General features: G+C 39.7%; 1 protein-coding gene across 4 annotated transcripts in view; it reads left to right on the top strand.

The window, feature by feature from the left end:
* LPIN2 (lipin 2) overlaps window positions 1–26633 on the top strand; it is a 69807-nt gene that overhangs the window by 32424 nt on the left and 10750 nt on the right. For all 4 annotated transcript variants that reach the window (XM_037892797.2, XM_007064883.4, XM_027827228.3 and 1 more), the window contains exons 4-13: window positions 4810–5108; window positions 11010–11117; window positions 14979–15102; window positions 16931–17267; window positions 17567–17666; window positions 21575–21762; window positions 23235–23328; window positions 23735–23804; window positions 23952–24041; window positions 25371–25453. In XM_037892797.2, coding sequence (XP_037748725.1) covers window positions 4810–5108; window positions 11010–11117; window positions 14979–15102; window positions 16931–17267; window positions 17567–17666; window positions 21575–21762; window positions 23235–23328; window positions 23735–23804; window positions 23952–24041; window positions 25371–25453 — 1493 coding nt within the window. The remainder of the gene's footprint in view (window positions 1–4809; window positions 5109–11009; window positions 11118–14978; window positions 15103–16930; window positions 17268–17566; window positions 17667–21574; window positions 21763–23234; window positions 23329–23734; window positions 23805–23951; window positions 24042–25370; window positions 25454–26633) is intronic.

Raw genomic sequence — 26633 nt, 5'->3', positions numbered from 1 at the left:
AGTGGTCACTCAATTGCCTGTTCTGTTCATTCCCTCTAAAGCACCCTGCATTGGCCACTGTCAGAAGCAGGATACTGGGCTAGATGGACCACTGGTCTAATCCAATATGGCCATTCTTATATTCTTAATATAACACACAACATGACTAAATACAAAACTGAAAGCAGTTCTTTTGCAGACAGAGGCAGAGAGCAAACCAGTCACTGATGGGAACTGATCAGTCAAAAGTTTAAAAAAACCACCAACCCGACAACCACTTCCTAAATGTCTGGGACAGGACTTTAACACAGCTGTTGCGCTCAGTATAAACCAAGTTATAAAACAATAGTTAATCCACTACTGCCTATCCTGTCTGTATAACAGTGTTCCAGATAACTATTGGTATGTACAGATACACATAAAGGTAACAGAAAAAGTAGTTGCAGGGCTGAGAATAGAATTGAGGAGTCCTGGTTTCTAGTCCCGTCTAGCTGAAATATTTGATATTTCCTGTTTCAGCTGCTCATTCTGTCTCACCAACATTTAGTTTAAAAGAAAACTGAAAACTGTGCCAAAGTGTGCTTGATGCACAGACAGCCACTGGACACATCAGCCTCTTAATAGGATAACTCCTTTCCAAGTGGTTCAGATTACTAACACTTTATACATGTATACAGTATATTCATAAAGTTCAAGACCTGAAAAGGGCTGCCAAGATACTCTGAAAGCTGGGCAATCTGGTTATAGATCCATTTTATTATTTGGAAGAAGCATCTGCATCATGATAGGAAAGGCTATCGAACCTCTTACCTTTTTTTGCTGTAAAATGTTCAGCTGAGAAATGGACATGAAGCTGTTTTGTATCTTAGTGGAGATCCCTGATGTCCTGCTTTCAGGAATACTGTAATGTGACTTGTACACTTCATTTCTTAAATAAGATCTTTGAAAGTATCCTTTTGTTTTTATTCTCACTCCTGACTTCAGTCTCAAAGCAGCATACTATCATTATTAGGGCTGCCAAGCGATTAAAAAAAGTATTGTGATTTAAAAAATTAATCGTGATTAATCATGCTGTTAAACAATAATAGAATACTATTTATTTAAATCTTTTTGGATGTTTTCTACATTTTCAAATATGTTGATTTCAGTTACAACACAGAATACAAAATGTACAGTGCTCAATGCATATTTATTTTAAATTACAAATATTTGCACTGTAAAAAACAAAATAAATGGTATTTTTCAATTTCCCCATTGCAAGTACTGTAGTGCAATCTCTTTATCATGAAGGTTGAATTTACAAATGTAGAACTATGTTTAAAAAAAAAAAAAAAACAAACCCCAAAAACCTGCATTCAAAAACAAAACAATGTAAAACTTTAGAGCCTACAAGTCCCCTCAGTCCTACTTCTTGTTCAGCCAATCTTCAGACAAACAAGTTTGTTTACATTTATGGGAGATAATGCTGCCTGCTTCTTGTTTGCCTGTTCTCACTGTCAGGTGATATTGTATTCACCTGGCACTGTTATAGCCAGCGTCTCAAGATATATAAATGCCAAATACCCTAAAGATTCTTATGTCCCTTCATGCTTAAACCCATCATTCCAGAAGACATGCATCCATGCTGATGCGGGGTTCTGCTCAATAACAGTCCAAAGCAGTGCAGACCAATGCATGTTCATTTTCTTCATCTGAGTCAGATGTTATCAGCAGAAGGTTGATTTTCTTTTTTGGTGGTTCAGGTTCCACATAGGAATGTTCTTTTACGACTTCTGAAAGCATGCTCCACACCTAGTCCCTCTCAGATTTTGGAAGGCACTTCACATTCTTAAACCTTGGGTCAAGTGCTTTAGCTATCTTTAGAAATCTCCCATTGGTACTTTCTTTGTGTTTTGTCAAATCTGCAGTGAAAATGTTCTTAAAACAAACATGTGCTGGGTCATCATCTGAGATTGCTATAACATGAAATATATGGCAGAATGCAGGTAAACCAGAGCAGGAGACTTACAATTCTCCCCCAAGGCATTCAGTCACAAATGTAATTAACACACTATTTTTTTTAACGAGTTCATCAGCATGGAAGCATGTCCTCTGGAATGGTGGCTGAAGCATGAAGCAGCATACGAATGTTTAGCATATCTGGCATGTGAATACTTTGCAATGCCAGCTACAAAAGTGCCATGCGAAAGCCTGTCTTCACTTTCAGGTGACATAAATAATAAGCAGGCAGCATTATCTCCCATAAATGTAAACAAATGTGTTTGTCTTCGCAATTGGTTGAACAAGAAATATGACTGAGTGGACTTTTAGGCTCTAAAACTTTACATTGTTTTGTTTTTTGAGTGCAGCTATGTAACAAAAAATATCTACATTTGTAAGTTGCACCTTCATAATAAAGAAATTGCACTACAGTACTTGTATGAGGTGAATTGAAAAATACTTTTTCTTATCATTTTTAGAGTGCAAATATTTGTAATCAAAAATAATAATATAAAGTGAGCACTTTGTATTGTGTGTTGTAATTGAAATCAATATATTTGAAAGAAGAGCTCTGTGTAAGCTCGAAAGCTTGTCTCTCTCCCAGCAGAAATTGGTCCAATAAAATATGTATTACCTCACCCACCTTGTCTTGCTAATGAACACTTCTTACTAATATTACAGTAATGCCAAAAACATACTAGGCACTGTATAGAAAAATGATGCGATTGTCAGTGTCAGTTTCAGGGTAACTGGGACCTGTATTCCTACTCCATGGTCCCTTGAAGGTACTCACTTAATGATTTCCAGCTCACAGCCATCACCTCTCTTGGGCACAGATGCATGTCTCATTTCATCCTGATTAGGGTTTTTCCAGGCTGCATGGTTCCATGCCCACACTGATCTCTCCGGCAAGCCAGGCTGCCTAAACAGGCCAGCACATGCACTTTGCTTTCTCTCCAGAGGTTTGACCAGCGTATTGCTCACAGTTGTTAATTACCACACAACTTTCTAAGCAAGCACATTTATTTTTAAACTCAAAACTTTACAGAAAAGGCATATTAAAAACAACAAAACCTACATGCATGCTAAAAAGCTTACCGGAGGTCAGCCCTAACTCCAGCATGCTGTCGTAGTGTCAGTTCTTCAAAACCCACAACTGGGTTTTCACCTTGGTTACAGGTTCATAACTGTTTCAGATTCAGAACTAGAACCCAGGCTGGGCAGTTCAGCCATTTCTTTAAACAGCTCAGGCCTTTGATCTCCACTCTCTGGAAAGAGGGCCAGATTAACTTTTGTGGGCCTGGCACCAAACATATTTGTGGGCCCCTATGGAAGCAAAGGGGTATAGTGTGTGTGAGGGGGGTTAGCCCCCGGAGTAAGGGGCTGGCCGGGTGCAATGGGCCTCGGTGTGGTGGGGGTGGCCCTACTCCGCCCAGCTGAACTTGAGCTCACAGTTGACAAACTGGCAGCCACCAGACGCATGCTGGCCCTGTGCTGCCAGAGCGCCGCCCTAACTCCTTATGCCCAGCAACACCTCACCACAACTGCACACCACCACCTCTGCTCACTCACCCACCCACAGACACATACCCCCTGTACCCCTCCACAGCCCCACCACCACACCTGCACAGCATGCCACACAGACCCCCTGCCACTGCCCAGCACCCCAACACACACAGACCTTCCCTCCCCACTGCCTAGTGCCCCTTCCAAAGATCCTCCTATGCCCAGCACCCCAACATGCACAGACCTCCTGCACTGCCCAGCACCCCCGCAGAGACGCACTCCCCCACGCCCAGCTGCACTCACCAGCCCTGCTGGGAGCTGATTGTGTCCGCTGGGCTGAGCTGGCAGTGCGGCTGGCGCCGGTCACCGGATGTGGACCCTCAGGATCGGTGCGATCAGCCAAGCCGGAGCTGGAGCCAGGCCTGGCCAGGTTGCGTTCCCTCTGGACCCACTTGCCTCGTGGGGCCTGGCTGAGCCCCTGTTCTGCTCCCCCGCCACAAACTGGCTGAGACAGCCAGCCTCTGCACTGGTCCCAGGTGGCTTGGCTCCTGGGTGCGCACGTGGAGTCCCATGGGTTGGAGACAGCAGAGACTGCTCAGAGCTGGAGCCACACTGGGGAGCAGGGCATATCCCTGGGACGTGACTCCCGAGAGCCCCACAGCTGCGCCCAGCAGCCCTTCCCAGACCACATAGCGGAGCCCAGCTGCTCGTCGGCAAGCCCCCTACAGGCGAGTGGGACCTGCTGGCTTCGAGCTGCTCACACAGCAAGGGGCCAGACCTCAAGTCCATAATGGGCCCCTTCCCAGTGTGGACCTGGTGCCATTGTAAACGTGCTACTGTCTGGGAACAGGTAATCAGCAAAGACCCACACCTCAGGACATATCTTCAAAAGCCTGGATTTCTGCATAACCAGAGGTGTGAAATTTGCATTAACCTCTCCCTAGGTATTCCCCAAAAAATCCACTTCACACTTATCCTAAAAGTTCATTCTTGCCTGGCATATTTTCAGTATAGCCCTTAATTCCCAGGCCTTACATCATACCCCCACCACGTCTCCTCCAAGAGGTTACACACAATTCCAGCCCACAAGTCGTAAATTTTGCCTTTAGTACAGTGGACCTCAAAGGTACTTAAATTAATTTAAATAAAGTCTCCCAGCAGTCAGTCATGTGGGGCAGTATTGCTGGTCAGGCAGGAAATTTGCCATATCTGCCAGTCAGTCCTTGGTGTTGCTCACCTCTCCCACCCCACTGCATCCCCACATTTATTTCACCTTTTGTTATTCTGTTTGTGTGTACATAATAAATGTATCTGCTTATTTATTATTCCCCTTGTTTTGGTTAGGAAAAAGTTCCTGCATATCTGGCAACCTCCCCAATAATCACTGAGGATCAGTTCTTTAAAGAGATTGAAGATCACTTGCTGAAGTCAGGTGAAAATGAAAGGACATGTCAGAGCTCTGAAGTTACACACGTCATGGAAACAGAGACTGTGTTCATCTCAGGATCTGTGAAGAAAAAAAAGCGAAGAAGAAAGAAATACAAACAAGATAGCAAGAAGGAAGATCAGGTCTCTTCTGGGGTTGAAGAGATTTTTGAAATAGAAATAAGCTCTGATGACGAGAGAGGTGTTCAACATCTGAGGTAAACTGTTAAATATGTACTGAATTCTTTCATGTGGTATCACTAAGGCTTTGTACTGTGGCTTGTGTATTAACCTCTTCTCTTATGTAAGGTACCCTTGATAAGGGTTATATCATTAAGTTATAGAATGTGGAAGTCCAAGAGTTCTGTCCTTAAAAATACAAAGAAATTATATTTTTAATCTTGACTTCTTCCAGAACTCTTCAGAATCTTTCAGAATTGAGCAATTTTGAATCCCAGAGCAAATGCCAAATCTTGTTTAAGCTAGTGTCGTCCATCAAAATTATCACTCATGTCCCTAGCAATCAGTCCTGTGGGGCTGGTCAGGCTGTCAACACACTACAAAGCATGCTTACATAATGCGGTTTCTGGCCAATGGGAGCTGCAGAGCCAGTACTTGGGGCAGGGGCAACATGCGGAACCCTCTGGCTGCCCCTTCGTGCAGGAGCCGGAGGGAGGACACACTGCTGTTTCCAGGAGCCAAGCGGGGCAAGCCCCCAACCTCATTCCCTGGCCGGAGCTCGAGGGCTGAATTACAAGGTCTGATGGGCCGGACATGGGCCGCAGTTTGCCCACCCCCGTTTTAAGGGCATCAGAATTTGGCTTTAAACAAACAGAGATGCAACTTTTAACTGAGGCAGCTGCTGTTCTCCCATAATAAGTATATCTGAAAGAATGTAGGTAAAGTAAGCAAGTGTTGTGTAAGATACTACCGCACTGGTATGTACTATTCAAATGTCTCAATCCCTCATCTCTGGCTGGCACCATGCGGCTTGTAGTGTACCTAAAAACCTCTAGAATAAACTCAGTAGTATCAAATACGTATGATCCATTGGACTCCCCATCAATTAGACTCCCCAAAATTAACTTCTGTAATTCAAACCAAATTTTCATTTTTAAGTGCTTGCAGGTCCTTCTGGATTATTGCTAAAGAAAGAGAACTACCTCCCTCCGATATATTGAAATGAGTAAGCTATCAGCATCAGTAAAAAGAACAGGAGTACTTGTGGCACCTTAGAGACTAACACATTTATTAGAGCATAAGCTTTCGTGGGCTACAGCCCACTTCATCGGATGCATAGACTGGAACATTTAGTGAGAGAGAGAGAGATATAGATATACACATACACACACATACACACACACACACATATACAGATAAGTTGGAAGTTGCCATACAAACTGTGAGAGGCTAATTAGTTAAGATGAGCTATTATCAGCAGGAGAAAAAAACTTTTGTAGTGATGTTCAAGATGATCCATGTAGACAGTTGACAAGAAGGTGTGGGGATACTTACTCTGAAACTTAACTTAAGGAAATAGTTTCAATATGTGTAATGACCCAGCCAGTCCCAGTCTCTATTCAAACCCAAGTTAATGGTATCTAGTTTGCATATTAATTCAAGCTCAGCAGTTTCTCACTGGAGTCTGTTTTTGAAGCTTTTCTGTTGCAAAATTGCCACCCTTAAATCTTTTACTGAGTGGCCAGAGGTTATATTGAAATGGGTAAGCTATCAGCATCAGTAAGTTTCAGTAGAATTCATTTTGACATCTGGAATATAAAAATGACTGGAGCTGTATACTTGCTTAAAGCCCATCAAAAAAAATTAAACCTGTTTATTTTCTATCCTGTCCTTTATATTATGGGCTGCAGTTTCGTGTAGAAGTCGATTCTTTAGGTCTACACTTGCGGAAGTGTGTAGACATTGCATGCTCACACAGAATGGGTATAAATAGCATTATAGATGCTGAGGCACCGCTTAAACAATTAGTGTATATACCCTACATGGCTCTCTATGCACTCAAGCAGTGCCTCCCACATCTACACTGCTGTTTTTTAGCAGCGTAGTGTCCCATTACCAGAGCCTTTCCTTGCTGTAGTGAAAGACTCACTCAGTGGAGAGAGGCTCTGGTAGGGGGGAGGCAGCAGGAAAAGGCTCTAGCAATTTCCTACTGCTAGAGCTATTTCACACTTCCTCCTCCCCCCACTGGAGGTTTTCACTGCCATGTGTAACTGTATGTACGTACCCTATATGCTACTGCAAATTTAGGCAAGGCCTCGGATTGTTTAACAGTAGGAGGGGAGTTTGTTTCCTGGATTGAACTAGTTCATTACCACACCATGAAATAGTTATATTCAGTATTTGACTGTGTTTATGTTAGAGACCTACTCTGGGACCTGAAAGAATGATAAATACCCAGCCTGAAAACATAGGAACTATACAAATTGTTAATTGAAGCAGAGCTGGTAGTTGGTTGGGATCAGGAGGAAGGTCTTTAATAGGATGAGGAAGTGAATGTCAGTGTAGGAAGAGAACGTGGCTGAAAAGAATCTTGTGTTCCTAAACACAGACATAAACTTCAAGGCCAGAAGGGGCCATTATGATCATCTAGTTGACCTCCTACATATCTCACCCACCCTCAGAATCTCACCCACTCACTCTCCTATAAGAGACCTGGAACCTCTGACTGAGTTACTTATGTCCCCAAATCTTGATGTAAAGACTTCAAGCTACACAGAATGCATCATTTACTCTGGTTCAAACCAGCAAGTGACCCATGCCTCATGTTGCAGAGGCAGGTGAAAAAATCCCCATTACAAATGTAGAAAGCAAATTTTTTCTGTAAGTAGTTCTCCCTTTCCCTGTTTTTCTTTGCATTAGGTTAAAATACATTAAACGTACTAAAGTTCTAGGAACCTTAAGCCTGTAGTGGCCTTTTGGGAAACTGACTGCTGCATACCTTCAGGCAGTTGCTTTTGGTAATCATTGTTGATAATTCAAAATGTATCTCAAATTACTTGTTTGGAGGAGAGGCTAAAAGTTTGCAGGTTGGACTGAAGCAGCTGGTTTAATCAAAATTGTGACTAGTTGTAGGGCTTTTGGAGTATAAAAAGGCTATCTTTAGTTATCTAAGTCCTTTGAAAAATACAATAGAGATGAAATTTTTTTTAATAAAGCCAGAATTTTGTTGTAAATGCATTTACAACAGGATAAAGCTAAATGGAATAACACAAGAGGGCTGCTATAAAGATACTGAAGTTCAGTACTAACTACCTGCTAAATGTACTTGGTCTTTGGTCTTCTGCATCACAGCATAACCATGGATATATAATAAAATTCAGGACTGAACTCCATGAGACCCAAAATGTTGAGATGGTTTTGATGACCTAGCTCTGTAATTGTAGATCTCCTATTTGTATCCTTTGTGTCTGCTCCCATGCTCTAACAAAGTAGGAAGTAAAATCCATACAGTAGGCATGACTTTGATTTTCTTTCCATCAAGTTACTAGATGGATCCATCTAAAATCATGGTTGTACAATTAACTCTGACAAAGTGTTGAGAGGCTTTGCTTTCATATAGAGTGGGGATGTGAGGACTACTCAAAATTATTATTATATTAGCAGGTATTCTAGAATGGTCATAAAATTCAAAAAATACCTTGGCACTTAAGTTTTTTTTGGAATGAAGTTACAGCAATGTATATTCCAAATAAACTTAAGTGCCAAGGTATTTTCTGAAAAATAAATAAACACGCACGCGCGAATAAGGATATTGAAGTCTCTGCTCAGATTTAAAAATAACACTAACACCAGAAAAGCCAGACAAGTGTTTCCAACAGAAAGTACAAAAGTACAGCAGCAGGAAGGAACATTTTATCTATTTCTGTTCTTGTAAAGTGGAAAGGAGCTTTCTTCTGTTCTTCAGAAAAATCTGCTTCCAGTCACTTTTGTTACTTATCACAAATATAATTTTACTCTCTAAATGTAATGGTATGTTGTATGCATATGTTCTCAAAAGTGCCTAACTTAGCTATGTTAGTGCCAACAGACAGTTACTGAAATTGTGATGTATGAAGCAGAAATACAGGGTGTTGTGTATCTAGCATCTATGCATCTTTTACCATTTAGACACATTGTGCTTTTGACTGTTTTGTGTGGCTCCAAACTGGGATGTTGTGCTTTATCAGCCAATTTATAGGTTTTTTTTTCTTTGACTATCTGAGCATATATGTATGCAGTAAATAGAGACATTGGTTTAAAAACATTTTGTAGGTCAAATTGTTTAATTTAATTTTCTATAAAGTGTAATATATTTACTTAGGGCATTTCTAAAATGGATGAGGGAGGGAAAGAAATGGCAGCTGATGAATATTGCAAAATAGATAACTGAGGGTGGTGCTGTTAGGGCATGATCCAAGGCTCATTGAAGTCACTCTGAGTCTTTCCATTGACTTCACTGGGCTTTGGACCAGGTTCCTTGAGGCTTCCATATTAAAGGCTCCTAGACCAAATAGTCTTCCTCACTGAGGACTGAAAGTTATTGTTCATCGGATGGTTCAGTGCCTTATGTGAAATGAGTTGGTTGTTTGTCTAGTTCCCTGGGAATAGATTCCACTTGGCACAAATGACTGCCCTCACAAATGGCACTACCTGGAAGTCTTGTTATATTTCCAATGTTTTTGTATATGTGTAGGCCAAACCATTCTCATTTTCTGAGGTCTTCAACACTGGACGCACTCATGAGCAGTGTGAGGAAGCATATTGTCACCACCAATATACTTCTTGTCACTAAGGCTGTTAATTTAGCACCTCTCATAAGTGGTAAATATTGTAAGTGAAACAACAAATACTTGCTTATGTTAGTAAGTGGAAAAATACACTTTCATCATAATATGTTCCAGTGTTATCACCCACTAACTATGGACTCTTCCCTATTTTGACTGAAAGATTTGTGCAAATGAGTGGAAAAATCATTGTGGTGCATGGTATCTAGAGGGGGCAGTATAAATTTTCATAGGCTATACCTAGATTTTGGATCTCTCTTTTGGACTGAGAACATGCACTGGAACTCGTTAAGAAATGTTGTACAAAACCAGTATGGCCATTTCAACAGTGAAGGAGAAGCATTTTTTGTTTTTGCATATTAAACTTACAGCTGTTAAATCAAATTGCTTTTAAAATAATCATAAGCCAGACTTGTCATCATGGCCTAGTGTCTTTGCTTTAGTGTTTGGATTTGTGCGGGGCAGAATAAACTGGCTTCGGAACAAGTTATTCATTTCTAAGAATAATTATCATATTCAGTATACTTTTTCCATTTAGGTCAGAGCTGTACAAAGCTCTGAATGTTTATAGATGCAAATATTTGAAAGGGGCTTCTGTAAATTAAATGCAGTGATTAGTTTACAGCCATAGTGCCATGTGCTTTGATCTCATTAGCACTCTTTAGCTAATAACAGTGGGGCCTGGTGCTGGGAAATTAACACAGTTACATCCTCTGCTCATAAATGTACTGGAGGCAACTAATAGTAGTATCCAGTGCTAGTCTGGCTAACTTCTAGGTCCTATGTGACCTACGAATAACTTTTTTTTTTTTTTACTGCATTATCCACAAACTAGGCTAATATTCAAAGAATACAGTGTCAAATCTATTTTATGCATTCCTTTGTTGTAGTATTCTAAATTAATAGATTTTTGGAGGCTTTTGGTGAGGATCATCAACATTGTGCTTGAATTTTCCCCCAATTTCAATTTTTGCTTACATACTAAACAGCATTGTGGAGGATGGCATCACTTGGTATATGTTTGTGAGATCTCTTAGATTAACACTAAGTTGTTTAGTTAAATATGTGGTGGGGGTCATTTTTAAACTTTGCTAGGATCTTTTTTACAGTTATTAAAGATGGCTGTGTAGGCAAGAAAACGGCACCTCCAATGATGAACTGTTGCTCTTTCTTTAGTTATCTCTCAACTATTAGTCTTTCTCAACTATCAGTCTCTTCCTTGCTCTCTTTGACCTAAGATTTCTGGTACAAATAATTCAGTTCTTCTAGGTAAGTTGCCATTGGAGATCTGTCATTGACTCACTTAAAACAAAAATGGTTCTTTTGTCTCCACAGAGGATCCTCAAATTCTTCACCAAAGAGTGACGAGCAGAAAGAGCCGTTGATTTATCACTCCAAGGATCATTACCCTTTATCTGATGGAGACTGGTCCCCTTTGGAGAAGTAGGTCATTTTATGGTGTCATCTTTCTGTATGATTTTGTACTCCTATGTTATGTAATGCACCACCTCTGTAACTTCTTCTGACCTATAAAACTACACAAAGAAAGGTGCTCAAAATATGTGGCATCCAGGACTGCTTTTGCGACTTAGCACAGGCTCAAGGACTGTACACAATTTATGTGTAGATTTATGTTTGCTGGAAAAAAAAACCTGTTGTACTTGTATCATCCTTTCTGAATGAACAAAAGCTGCTGTTAAAGTTCACCAGGGAAAAAATAAAACTGTAGCTGATGATTTTATTCACACCTAATAAATTACAGGAAGAGGGCAAATTCCCAAGCACTCAACCTAAGGTTAGCCACAAATGTGAGTGTCAGAGCAAACATTTGTGAAGTGCCTAGGCTAACATTCATAATAACTTTTTTTAAGTTGAGTTAAATGACAAATTACTCAAATTAAAACAGGACCCCGAAGTCTAGACAAACACCCAGTCCAGAGCAGAGGAGCAGCCAGTTATATTTGCATAAAAGCTCCAGGTTTGTGGAGCTTAAGCCTTAACAGGTATTTGGCGTTCATCGCTATGGTATCTGTGCTCTTCACAATAAGTAATGAATTTATCTTCACAACACAGCTGTGAGGTTGAGGAGTATTTTTCCCATTGTACAGATGTGGAATTGAGATAGACTAAGTTACTTGCACAAGATCGCACAGCAAGTCTGGAGTAAAGCTGGGGACTGAATAAGTCTTCTGTTTCCTAGTCCAGTTCCTTAACCATAAAATTGTCCTTCCTCTCTAGTGCATGAGGCGCTCTACCCATTTTGGGTGAGAGAGCAATTCTGGTGGCTGAGGGATCCTTTAGCTGTTTAGGAGGGGGTGGCTGCTGGGGAAGGAGAAGGAAGACAGGGCTCCTGCTCTTTGCCTTACAAAACCATTAGCAGGAGCTTTTAGCTTTTCAAGTGTTAAAGTATACAGTCAAGAGGAGCAAGCCTCCAGCTTGTTCCAGTTCTTTATAGTGCAAACTGTGCATGTAGTGAGAGTAGCCCTTTCTGGGCCTGCTGGCGCAGTTTTTGTGTGCAGAAAACAGAGAAGCTTTCTCCAGTATCTCATCACTACCTCCTCAAAAGAAAGGAGTAGACAGGCCATTACGGAGGCAAGGAAAGATATCGATACCTACAATCAGTGCTGCTTGTATTGTTATTTTCTTCATCGTGCTACGGTCCATAAATCTGTTACAAGGGGTACTTCAGCTTGCATGTGGTTTGGAGGCAAAACCACTCCTGTCAGTCACTAGCAGCAGGCAGTGCCTCACCCACTGATGTTCCCTTCTGTTTTATCTGCCCCTGAAGTAACAGGCAAGCCTGATGAACAGTTGATTTAAAGTCTTGGCCCCTGTCAAACACTGTAGAAATGAATAGAGTTCATTTGGCAAGTTAAAGCAATACTTGAAGTAAACAGGAGAAATACTTTTTTGCAAATGATAACTAACACAAGTGCAGGGTTCTGAGGTAAGGTCAATAGCTACCTTCATTGCTAACTGCAGGACTTCCAACCAGAGCTGTCTCAAGTTAGACCCCCAATTTGTGCCAGGCTTTTACTATTTGTTAGTAGATGGCTATCTATAGCTGTAGTCAAAATGAGGTCGCTGGACACAGTCCTAGCGGGGTTACTCTGTGGAGCTGTGCTAAAATCACAGAGACAGCTTTCTCCCATTCCCCATCTCCAGCAAGGATATGGAAATGCCAGGACACAAACGAAATCATCCATCATCAACTTCAGATTGGTGCAACACAGTATGACAAACAAGGTATCTCCATTTAATCCTGGAAATGGGTACCAGAAAGAGAATACAGAATCCATCAGTTGGAGTACAATGATTCATTGAAGTATCTGAGCACTGTTCCTTCCGTGGATAACAAACTTGTTCTTGTCATGATAGTTAATATGTCTGAAGGGTTTTCATGAATAATCTAGGAAGAACACCACCATCCCTCCTCTCTTCTGCGTGGAGCAAAGTTTTCTTTTGCATTGCCAATCAAGGTGGAGAGGAACACCAAGACTTACATGACAGAAAATGGATTCAGCAGAGTGGAACCTGCACCTAGAAATATCCTCAGACCTATTAAATCTGTTCGGTGGGATGGGTTGACCTCTTTGCATCAGGAACAGCAATAAACTGCCCTGTGTCCTGTACTTATATCATGACCTGGGATGTGAGGTATTGAAATTACTTCTTCCGAAGCTGGGAAGTTGCTTTTTTCCCCCACTACTCCTCAGGACCATACAAAATATACGAAGGAGAGAGCAGCAACGATACTGTTGACTTTCTGGCTGAAGAAGCTGGTGGTCTTGCACCTGATTAACTTAGCATTGGATCTTCTGATGAGTCTGCCACCAACCAAGACCAGACAGGTTCAAAATCAATGCTTGGATGATTATCACCCTCATGATAATCTTGTGCACCATAAAAAGTCAATCAGTAGAATTTATTCTCCTTCCTGGTGCAAAGACCAATGTTTAACTAGCACATTAAACCAATGAAACAGGGCTTAAAGGTCCTGCTAGAGGAACTCACTGTGGGTGTATGAATGTTCAAGCAAAAGGTCAAGTTTCTGTAGTATGTTATCATATTCAAGAAAAGAAAATCTTGTACAAATCCCAAGACTAAATGCTTCCTTCAAGTAACAATCCTTATTCCAGCCAAACAAGGTCATAGATCATTCTGCTATTTAGAACAGTACCCATATTGTAATAATAGGAAAGTAGAATTGAATTATCCTGCCTGTCAAAGTTGTCTCAATTGAAGGCAAATTCAAGGGGCAGGGCATTCTTATGGTTACCAGGTGTCTGGTTTTCAATCAAAAGTTCAGTTGAAAAGGGGACCTGGCAGTGTCCAGTCACCGCAGGCCGGAGCGGGTGGCGCCAAGTCATCAACCCACACCAGCCCCTGCTCAGCCAGGGCCACGTTTTGCCTACATTTCAAGTGCAGGCAGCAGGCTGCCTGATTGCAGCAGGTTGCAGCTCCTCTCCCAGCCCCGGAACAGAAGAAGCCCAGCTTGGTGGGAGAGGGAAGTGGAGAGGATCAAATGATGAGGAAGTGGGAGGGGGGAGAGGAGCAAGAGCGGGTGGGGGTTTGGGGGAAGAGGTGGAACCGGGTTGGGGCAGAAGAGTGGGGCAGAAGGCGTCCAGTTTTGAAAAATTAGTAGGCATTCTCCTATCATCAGTGATTGAAGGGTGTGGTTTTGTCTCCAAGCTGCAAACAGGCTGAAATACCATTGTAATGTATCTGGACCTCATTATTCTAGGGAAACTTGCAAGTAAACACACAATATTTTCCCTGATTTGATCATATGCTCTACTAGTTTTGTCCCCACTCATCCTTGATGGGGTGGGGTGTACTGTGTATGCTGTTGTGTACTGGAATGTAACCATCCATTTTAACTTTAGTGTTGGATGAAACTTTTCAGGCCTTTCAAACTGGAATGGTGTCTCATGTCTGGAACACAGGAATTTAAAACAGATTATCCTAAATTAACAGGAGGAAGTACATCTGTCTCATGATGGCAGCTAAATCATATAACTTCAAAAAAAAAAAAAAAAAAAAAAAAAGAGAGAGAGAGAAAATTGTGGGGGATTATACTGAGAACACTTCAAGTACAATGAAGAAATCTGTTTAGGCTGATCAGTACGTAAGCCCCTGAATGTGATTTTCGTTTTAACCTAATTTCTCTCAGTCTGAAAACCCAACTGGGCTTCTTGCCCTGTTGCTGAATAATTGAAGCTGTGTTAAACTAGAGAAAACTAACACAAACAGCTGTGCAACAAATGCATTTTAAATACTGTAGTTTTCTGTTTATTTTGATAGCCCTTTCTCAGACCCAGTCTGTCCTAAAAGTGATTCAGAACTAGAAGTGAAACCTGCAGAGAGCTTGCTTAGAGCTGAATCTCATATGGAGTGGACATGGGGAGGATTCCCAGAATCTACTAAGGTAAAGTTATTTACAGATGAATTTTATATACTGTCTGGGACTTTTAATGTGACTGAATTTTGTCTTCCTTAAAACTTAAAACTCTGCATTTCACATTAGACTATTGGGAAAAACTGAGCAATTGTGCATAATTCAACAGAAATACTGTAACATGAAAACAGCACCCTCTTGTGGCTGGCTAAGCTGAAGGCTTTTTATTGATTTCAAAAGCAGGGCTGCAAAAATCTCCCAGGATGATCTTTAGAGTAAAAATCTGTAGCTCTCTAATTTGCTGCTAGAAACAGAAGATATTTTTAAAATGATGCATTAGATGCAATAGGAATGATCAAGTGTAGTAACCTTTTTTGTAAAAGATAGGACCAGGCTCATTCCAGGGGAATCCTGTGCAAATTCTAATATAGGGAACTTGATGGCTGCTCACCCTCATGTTGTGGACTTTTAGCTACCAATTGCAGCCTCACTTGGGAGTGGTCCTGGATAGGACAGGTGAAGAGATTTGCTGGACTTGTATATCCTTAGGCAGTCCCCTTTTATAAGGGTTCCTTGCCCTCCCATGGTAGAAGCCTGACATAAATTCACTGTTTTCCAAACTGAGGCAGGGAAGTATAATGTAGCACCTTCTCTGTACCCTCGAGAGGTGATGAAATTTAGGCTCTAAACCCATAGACAGCTCTGTGTGAGTGGACTGCTGTTCTGATGCAGAGCCTCAGTGAAGTTTACTGGGCCCATTCAGACAACAGTGCTTTTGGAAAAAGGCTGTACATTAATATTATTTTTAAAAATTGGATTATTATTGAGAGGAGACATTTTGACTATAAGCATCAGGGGGTAGCCATGTTAGTCTGTATCCATAAAAACAACAAGGAGTCCGATGGCACCTTAAAGACTAACAGATTTATTTGGGCATAAGCTTTTGTGGGTAAAAAAACCATCTGAAGTGGTTTTTTACCCACGAAAGCTTATGCCCAAATAAATCTGTTAGTCTTCAAGGTGCCACCGGATTCCTTGTTGTTTTTGTGACTATAAGCAATGATCTAGCATCATCAATTGAAAAGTCAGGGTTAGTTTGAATGTGTCAAAAATCTAGACAGATTCTTCGAAAGTAACCTAACCACATTCAAAATGGGGAAATGGAGAGCTGGTTTTAATGAGGTCTGTTTTAATATAGTGTCGTGAATTCAGGTTGTGCTAATTACTCATACATTCCTCACCAGTGACAAAGGGGATTGAATATGTTTCCTCGTTTTTATATGCTAAATGGTGTCTTAGCCAGGCATTTATGGTAGCACCACAGTGTTCTAGGTGCTTTCCTAAGAGAAAAAGGCCCAGTCCCTGACCTGAGTTCACAATCTAGATAAATAAGTAGAGGGCAGGAGACATGATGTAACACATATACAGTATGTGCAAACACAAAAAGTGCAAGTATAGAACATAAATTAAAATGACAAATATTCACATCTTACTCTTCAAGCTTGTCAGTCAGGAAGCTTCCTGTAGGCATCATGGTAGAGGTGGGCTTCAGGAAGAACGTGTATTGTGGATGAGCTTAGAATATAGAACTATGGACAGATTTTTATACTCTGTGAAACTGGTGAACAAGTTCCTATGTGGTTGGCGTTGCCTGGACTTTATTAATGAGACTGCATGTGAAGTTGCTAAAAGGTACATTAAAGTTTAATCCAGCAGGCTTTTAACTTTTTTGGTTTCAAAAGTAGTATCATCTCTGGCATAATTACTATAAGCACTTGTTAGCTAATGTTCAGAGCTGAATAAAATAGATGACATACTGCATGAAAGTACATGAGAACGAGATCTTTCTTCTTTTCAGATAAGCAAGAAGGACAAATTGGAGCATCCTAGAACAGCTACCATTACCCCATCAGAAAAGACTCATTTTAGGGTCATCCTCCGCTCTGATGAAGTTGAAGATGATTTTTTGGTGAAAGATTCTGTCTGTACGGTACTGAAACCTGAGCCAAGAACTCATCCTCTGTTTAAGCAAATAGAGGTTAAAGATTCTTTTGCGTCTGCAGTCATAGAACCTCTGCTGGAGATCCCTCAAGAATCATCTACATTAGATGCTGATCATCTCCCCGGCCCATTAGCAGATAGTCCTTCAGAAGCAAAACCACCAGCAAAAATTGACTCTCCTTCAAAAAAGAAAGGTATTCATTCTGTATTTAAAAGAACTGGTACATTCCCACAGAGTTTTCTGTGAAATTTGATGAAGTTATCCAAAAACTGTAGCTTTACACTTTCAATTTTGAGATTTAAATACAACATTTTTAATTTAAAAAAAGCAACCAGAAAAACCTCATTGACTGCAGGCCAACTAACCTGCAGGCATTCCTGTTTAGATTCCCATATGAACAATGTTCAGAGTGCAGAAAACCATGCCTCCCACAGCACTGTATTTAATACATGTATTAATCTCAAATCACCTAATTGTTATGGCAATCAACAGGGGTGCACAAGCGAAGCCAGCACCAGGGGCCTCATGATATTTACTTGGATGACTTGAAGGCTTTGGAACCTGAAGTTGCCGCACTCTACTTTCCCAAAAGGTAGCTTGGAGTTAGTGTTCTAATATGGCAAGGCTTATATTGCAGAATAATTTATCTGTTAGTTTTAGGAGTGAATGAGCCAATTGAGATAAAAGAACTGAGCCAATCCTTGTTCAAAATTCAAGCTTGCTTTTGAGCCTTTAGAGTGTATAATAGGATAAATCAATATTGAACTTGTTCTGTATATCTCTCCTTTTTGCCAGAAGTAGAGAGACAGTGAAATATGATGTGAAAGGCTGTTGTGGTATTTCCGTCCTAACTGAACCGAGAAAGTGCTAGGGCATTGTGGGAAACTTTAAAATATATAGCTGTTTTGGGGAGCAGTTTTATTCCCAGTAATTTGTCTTGTGCTCATTTGTTTTCCCTTGTAACTGGCATAACTGTTTTCATGGAGTGAAATGTGTATCCTTAGTGTTACTATATAAACTGAGCATTTTTTCGTAAGAAAACATATATAACCTTTTTCATATTCTAGCTAGTTAAAATGTTTTAACTCCTAAGATACTCTCCAGTATGTCTTTCGAAGAAGACCCTAAAAAAGAAACATCTAAATTCTACAAGCTTTACAAACGGTCATAAATCATCTAGTATATCTGCTTCAAACTTGTGTACTATAATGCCTGTTCTCTTAAATTGGATCTGATAATGTGGGCTTGAGGGAATACTGGGGGCAAACTTACAATTTTGTCAGAATTGATGGAGTTCAAAATTATGGTGGGGTGCAATTGTGCCATCAGACTCATGGAATCATGGCCCAGTACTGGGGGCTTCTTCCATCAAGTCTGCAAGTTATCAGCCTCTGGGTTATGACCCCCAGGATATCACAAACAGGGTTCATGGGATTGCTACCACCTTCCTTTTCTTTATAGCTAGATGTTGAGGGATCCTGACGCTTTCCTGTGGTAACATGGGGTGATATGGAAAAACTGTTCTAGCCTATCCCCTTGTCAAAAGCAGGACTGTCATCAGTGCAGCATTTTCTCATGTATTTTGTTCAGTATAATTGACTCACTCAGTAGTTTGCTTAGAGACTATATTCCAGAGTCTTAAGCCTTTAATAAAGGCTAACAAAAATAATTTTTTATTAAAACGGTATTTTGCTACAGCCAAGCATGGATTATTTTGAAGGTTTCAGGGGCATCCAAAACCTTCAGATAACTGCGGGAGCCAGCTAGCAGGCTTTGAACCTGAACACTAACTTGAGCACAGATTTTTAGACTGCTGGTCTGGTCCTCCTTTCCCATCTGGCTCGAAAACTACAAAGGATCTATGCATGACCAAAATTTAGAAGCTGTGGTTACAGCCTAGTCACTATAGGTGAGCCTGTAATCCTGTCCTCCTCCTCAATCTCCCTCAGCTTTTCTTTTCCTGTAAGATTCCTCTGAGCTCAGAACTCCTCTATAGCTTGGGAACTGGCTGAGAGAAAATAGTGGGAGGAAGATCAGGGTGGAGGGGGGACGGGGCAAAAAGGACTGCAGCAGTTCTTGGGAGCAGGACTGAAGCCTCTCCCTCTAACTGTAGAGTTCCTTCATCTGGGGAAGCGGCCGGTTTTGGAAGAAGTGAGGGAACAGGATGAGCTCCATTGAGTTGGCCTTTAGAGAACCATTTATCCAATGATGTTGATCCTTGCTCTTTTCCAAGGCTCCAGGGAACACTTCTCAGTTAATAGGGTTATAGATAAGTGAACCTGAATAATCAAGGTTTTAATTTGCTTAAAATGGGAATTAGTGAAAGAAGACAACTCTGAGCATAGCAGCACAGCAATCATCTTATGAACAAACAAGAATTAGTCTGCTTGTCTTTGCCTCAAGGCTCTACTTTCTGTCGTATCACTTACAAAAAGCCTGCTAACCACATGAACTGCAGTTGGGAGCTCCAAAAGAACAAAACCCTTTAACAGATTCCTCCTCCCTTCCTGTGCTAAACAGTTGCCAGTCTTAAACTGTATCAACCATAATCTAGGATAGCCAAATTATCTAAACTCCTCCAGATTTTTACAGTGTTGGAGTGGCACTGAGGCCTTCATAAAATCAAAACTTAACATTCTAACACTGGAAATACAAATGTAAATTTGCGTTAGTTCCCTTGTCAAGAAACTACTTTGAGTATCATGAGCTTAGTTATTTATATCTAGAGTGCCAAAACACATCCATTTCAGTGTCTGAGTAGAAGTGGAGTCTAAATTGGCTGAGCTAAGGAGATTGCTCCAAGTCAGTTAGCAGGTGCACTTAAAAAAAAAAAAAAAAAAAAAAAAAAAAAAGGCAGCATTGTTTCTCTAAACTGGATACTAATTGAATCCAGATAGCAAGAAGACAAATTGGTAATATTTACTGATTAATAGATTTCCTACTACTGACAGTGTGCTGATTCAAGACAAGCAGGCAATTTTATCTAAAAATCATTTACCAAGCAATGTCAGCTAATAGTACGCAGTCCAGCTTTCTTACAGGTTCATTCTTATCCAGCTACACTTTGGTTCTAAAATCGGCAAGAAACTCCCTCCACCCCACCCCACCCCACCCCGGACTGACTTCTGAAAACTACTCCCTGCAGTCTGTATCCTACAACTTTTCAGATGTTAAGTAAGCCTTTCAGTCCTGGCTCTGCCAGTGTGAGTTGTAGAAATTCACTATGAGCATCCTGGAAAAATATATAGTTTAAAATCTAAACTAAACAATAGTTTCTAAAGTACATTCATTCCCTCCCTTCTGGAAATCAGGATTATACTGTTGCTAAACATTCAAATACTTTTAGTAACTGTTAGTTTCCTTTTTGGAAATCAAAATTAGGCAATGTTTTGCTGCTTTTTTTGTTTTGTTTTTGTTTGGGGGTGGGGGGGAGAAGGGGAGAATGAGACTTTTTGACATTATAAAATACATTAGGCCATATGCTGTGTGTAACAGTGTACTGGCGTGTTTTGTGTATTTTAGTTTTTCAGAATATTAAAAACAAATAAACCCTGAAAACTTCAGCAGGAATAGTTTAGTCAACTATAATGAAGCCCTGACGCAAGCATGTGCTTCAGTGCATTCCAAAATATTATCATGAACATGGGTGCTTGTCTAAGTTAGTCAAATGACCATTCTAAGGCCAAGATTCTGCTCTCATTTAAACCAGCTTTGTACCAGTGTAACTCCAGTATGACTTCAGTGTAGTTATTCCTGATTTATGCCAGTGTAAATGGGAGGAGAATTGGGGTCCTCAGTCTTTCAGCATTATCAAGAGTTTTTCTTTTTTTTCTTTTTTTTTTTAAAGTTATTTCATTACTGATCTTTAGGTCCATGAATGTATTCAGTTTTCAGACCATTGGACAAATAATCTCTGTCTATTTCTTAGAGCCGGATTGTTTGGTCTGGATCATTACAAAATATATTCCTATCCAAAGAATATGTCAGTAATGGTAGAGCAGATGACATTCCATTTTAATATTTCAATCGTGAGATGAAAGGAAATGTTAGTGAGAGAAAATACCTTGTGTTAACATCTGGGTGCACAAATACTCAGATTTCCTTTTTCAGAAAGGACAGGTTTCAGAGTAGCAGCCGTGTTAGTCTGTATTCGCAAAAATAAAAGGAGTACTTGTGGCACCTTAGAGACTAACACATTTATTTGAGCATAACCGTATGAAGTGAGCTGTAGCTCATGAAAGCTTATGCTCAAATAAATTTGTTAGTCTCTAAGGTGCCACAAGTCCTCCTTTTCTTTTTTCAGAAAAGAGAATCTGGTCATTGTAGAACAAATCTTTAATTTTGTAACAAAATATATTTGAAATACAAGAATATGTAGTGCTGGGATTGCGTTTTGTATCATGTGCTGCATGTAATACTGTGGTTGCATATAACTTAAAATACATACATATGTGTATGCAAGAGAATTACATACACAAAATGTGAACTCCTTTCCTCTAGTGATTCTGATCCAAGTTCCAGACCGTGGACTGAGTCAGATACCCTCTCTGGTTCCCAGTCACCACAGTCAGTGGGAAGTGCTGCTGCTGACAGTGGCACAGAGTGCATGTCTGATTCTGCTATGGACTTGCCTGATGTCACGCTTTCTGTCTGTGGAGGTCTAAGTGAAAATGGAGAGATCTCTAAAGGTATGTAAGAAACTAAGTCAAATTAAGGCAGAAATATGAATTGAGTACAGCCTAATGAAGTTACTTAAGGTTGCTATACTCTTACTTTAGAAGACTGACATATGAAGCTGTTAGTTTTTAATTTTGATCTACGTGGGGAAGCATGAGAGAGCTGAAAACATGCTTGTATTTTATATGCTTTGGGTAAATCGACTATTGTGGAATCATATATACAGTATAAAACTCTCAAACATTTGCAAAGGATAGATGATGTGCATTTATATTATGGGCGGATCAGTCCAAAACTAGACAAGAAAAGCTCCTGTCTTCCTGACAGCTATTTCTCTCCTTCTGCTGCACCCCATGTATGAAATGTCTGACCACGTGTGTCTGACCACCATGTGTGAAATGTCTGACCATATTTGGTACTGGCTCCCTCTGCGTTGCTTGCTTTGCCATTGTATAAAGCTTTAAAATTGTGTTTGTATCCCATTGCTTGATAGACTTTCTTCTTTTTAATCTCTTGCTCAGCAAGAGGTGTAGGATGGCAAATGTCATCACCTTGGACTATCCTGCTTTAGAAGTGAAGATTCATCTTCCTTTTCCCTCCCAAATATTTCCTTATCCTGATCTTTTCATGTCACGTTGGTTTTGTCTCTAGACTTTCCTGCTCGATTATTCACACTCTGTAGAAAGTGAAAGTTAACCATACATGCTTCTTACTCTTTTCTCCTTAAATGACACTTATTTCCTGAACATAATGGGATATTTAAATTTTAGCATGTGTTTTATTCAATATTCAAGTTTTGCCATAAATATTCCTCTCCAGCAGACAAAGGGAGCTTTATAAAAAAAAAATTAAGTCCAAGATTGATACACATTTTGAATGTATATTTTGATGATGTGATTTGTATAAGGTATAAAAATCAGACTTGAATTATAAAAAGCTATATTTAAAAAAAATCTTCCTCATGTGGGGCGGGGAAAGGGGGGGTTAGTGCACTGCAGGGAGAACATAACTGAGTAACATTGAATTTCTGTAAGACTGCATAGTTGCTGTCAAAAACTATTCTAAGTAATGGGTACTTGTTGGCACGCACAAAACAATTGTTACTTATAGTTTCAATGTGTAGATTTCATGATTTGATACACTTAAATTTTCATTTTTTAAAAATAAAAAGTAAATCAGTCTCCCTCCTGTACTACTTTACTTCTCGTTACTGTGACTGGTGGAGTGGGGGTCTGGAAGGTGAGGCCCTTCTGCAATTGAGGAATTGTTCAGGGTAGCTTTCACGTTTTTCACCTATGACGTGGACCATTTTCAGCATCTCTTTTGGCTGATGTTAAAAAGTCAGCAAAGGTAATTAAAAACTCAAGGAAAAGGATTTATTAGTTTGTATACAAGACAATAGATTTACTGAAGGCAATCTCAAAAAGAGGAGGCAAAAATAGTTAATATTTAACTGAATTGATAAAATGTCCTTGTATTGCAGAAAAATTCATGGAACATATTATTACTTACAATGAATTTGCTGAAAATCCAGGACTCATAGACAATCCTAATCTAGTTATACGGATTTACAACAGGTAATTTCCCATTATTATAAAATGTTTACATTTCATATAGCTTTCCTTTTAGTAATACATTTTAAAGATACTGTATCTTTCAGTTCCAGTTCTAACTTGTATTTCCATATGTATTTTGTATTTGTGATCTTTTGCTCATGCAACATGCCTTTGAATTGCAGATTAAAGTCAGATTTGCATTTTCTAAAGCAAGATCTTGCAGCATTTGTCACTAACAGTAAACAGTGTGCATTAGGAAAACTATTTGGCTTGAAGCAAACATTAGTTGCATGTTTTTATGAGCAGCCTACAACAAAAATCAAACTTTATTTTTACCAAGCAAAGAGCATGTTGCACGCTAATCAGTTATTTCTGCTGAATCCAGTCCTTATTGTAGCTTCTCATCAAAACTATCTCCTTAAACCAGGTACTATAACTGGGCATTGGCTGCTCCCATGATTCTCAGCTTGCAGGTGTTCCAGAAAAGTTTGCCCAAGGTAAACTAACACAAACTTATACTTTAATGCAACTTGTACATACGGTAATACAGAACTATAATTTTAATATGTGTGTGTGTGTGTGTGTATGTGTATATATATGTATGTGTATATATATATATATATAACTAAACTAAACATTTTCAGGCTACAGTAGAGTCTTGGGTTAAAGACAAGATGCCCAAGAAATCTGGAAGATGGTGGTTCTGGCGCAAGAGGGACAGCATGACTAAACAAGTAATTGAAGCCTATTTTATCTTTTAATGGTTATGTGAATCAAAATCAGATGTGAAATTTTGCTCTTAAATGCATCAGACAACATGTGCTGATCAGATCTTTGGCAGTCAGTGCTGTAAAACTGCATGTTCAATTATTCATCAATATTATGTAACTATTTAAACTTCTTTTGAGGTTTAGAGACTAAAATATCACTAGTAACATTACCAACTAAACACAACAAATTTGGATTGAAGGATCTTGGGGCTTGTTTAAATGCTCTGCAGTTTGGATTACGGGGGTGTGACTTGCAGCACGTGCTAGCATGCTACACTGTAACTCCACTGTGTGGATGCTGTTGGCACAAGTTAAATTACGTAGTTTGTGATGCTGGATTCCTTTTAGTTCATGCCAGCATCCATATGAAGGAGTTACAGCACAGTACGCTGCAATTCACACCCAGTAATTCCCACTGTGGGGCCATTTTTACATAGCCTTTATTTCAGGGTCCTCACTGCAAACCATCAATTGTCTTCAAAACTACTTTTCAAAGAAGTTGCAGTGTATTTTGGGACCTCCTATGCAAATAAAAGGGAAATAGAAAAATGGGCAGTGTTCTGTCAGTCTGCCCCTTACATAATTACAGCACTCTAATTTTGACTAGCTATTTTAGGTTGATTTAAGCTTTCTTCCAGTACTTTGAACATGCATTTCTTTAACTTCAACACTTATTAGAGTTTATTTTTAGTGAATTTAATGTTTCTAAAATATGTTGGATCGAGAGTCTTGATTACTACAAAATGGTCTGTAGCAGTGCCAATTTCCATCGTGCTCTCCTGCACACATGCCACAACACCAAGCTTGGAGAGGTCCATTTCTAAAGATGGCTGTCCCCAAACCCATTCATGGTCTCAAGTGCTACTGAAAAGGCTATACATTTTAATAGCAATTTCTATTATAGGAATATTTGCCTGCTAGGATCAAGTCTTGTACTGATTTTATCCTTTTTCTTTTTTAAGACTGTCATAAGTGACTTGGTTGCAAGATTTGGATCATAGATGGTGCACCAGAAAGTGCCTGATTAGAGCATTATTTACGTTAGTTAGTATATGGTTTGCAGAGTCCTTCCTGTTTGCCTACAAAATTAAATATTTTGAGGAGAAATGGTCTATGAAAGAATCTCTTATGAAGTAGTCCCTGTAATGAGCAAATTTGAGTATCTCATACGGATAGAGTAGCAAATTTACTGCTTATATGATAGCTATTTGGTTATGCCTGAAATTTAAATTAGTTCTTGTCAGTGCGGATGCCTAAAATGTTGGTATGTTCTTGATTCTTGTGCTATCTTAGCTACCAGAGGCAAAGGAGGGGAAGTCTGAGGCACAAAGAACAAATGACCTGCCAGCAACTACAAAAGAACAAGTTAATAGCAGGTGTGTTCCTGTCTGAAGATTCGTTTGCAGGCTCAATAGTGTCATGATTTTTGAAGAATTCAGTGAGGATTTACTGTGAGAAGAAACCTTTCCTCTGAGCTACTAAACAAAAACTGATCGTTTCAGCCAACACTTCCACAAGAAACTGTTTGGCAGTAACCAGTTTAGGCACTAGCAATGCATATTAACTCCTTAAATCATATGAGAATATGTAGGTGTATGGTGTCTGTTGGTTTCTTCTTATAAAATCCTAATGTTCATTGAATGATTTGCACAATATGCCCTCTTTTTGGGGAACATACAAGAATCAAAAGAATAAAAATAGTATTGAATGTAGTGAGTGAGTCACCCAAGAACATAGCTGGGGACTAGTAGTAACCAGCACAAAACTTCTTTCTGTCTAGTGCTGGCTGTTAAAAATAAGTCCCCATAATGTTTTGTTCCCCTTGCCTCTCCAAGATTTTAAGAAGGGGTGAGAGTAAGGTTTAAGAAAGTATCTAAGTGTGCCATGGTGGTAGGAATACCCCAGGAAACTTAAATGTAACTCCAGTTATTTTAAATCCTGAAACTTCAGATTAATTGGCAGAGAAATAAAAACATACAGGGTAATCTTTAGAGGTTAGCCTCTAAATTGTGTAATTTATTAGCCCACCTTTAATTTTTGGTCTCAGAGAGCTGTCATTAAGAATTATTATAAAGTACCACCACTTGTCCAATATCCCTCTTCATCTATGGTGTACCTAGTTCAATAGCACAGCAGTAGTGACAAACTGGTCTCATGTCCCTACCCAACCTGAGTCAGTTCCAATGTAAATAGCATTGTTTCAAGGCTTCACCAATACCAGGATGTTACAAGACGTGTCTTCCCCACCCTACTAGCATACACTAGCCCTGGTTTGACACATGGTAACACACAAACCTCAGTAATCTGTAGTGGAGTTTCCCATCGTAGTGTGGTTTAGCCAGATTAAGATGGTGTGGGCATTTTTTTTTCTTCAAAATACACATTCAATCCTAGATTAAATCTGTACACCTCAAGAGCTGATTTTCTCAAGGCCATGGCAAATTCTTGATACAAGCAGAAAATCTTGATACTTAAAATTGGTCTTGCACATATGAGAAGACATGAGTTTTAAGCCAATACAAAAACATTTTCTACAGCTTACTTTTATTTTGGTTG

This window comes from Chelonia mydas, chromosome 2, assembly GCF_015237465.2.
Source record: "Chelonia mydas isolate rCheMyd1 chromosome 2, rCheMyd1.pri.v2, whole genome shotgun sequence".
NCBI classification, from domain to species: Eukaryota; Metazoa; Chordata; order Testudines; family Cheloniidae; genus Chelonia; species Chelonia mydas.
The sequence above is the reverse complement of the archived record's forward strand: the minus strand, read 5'-3'. Positions and strand labels throughout refer to the sequence as shown.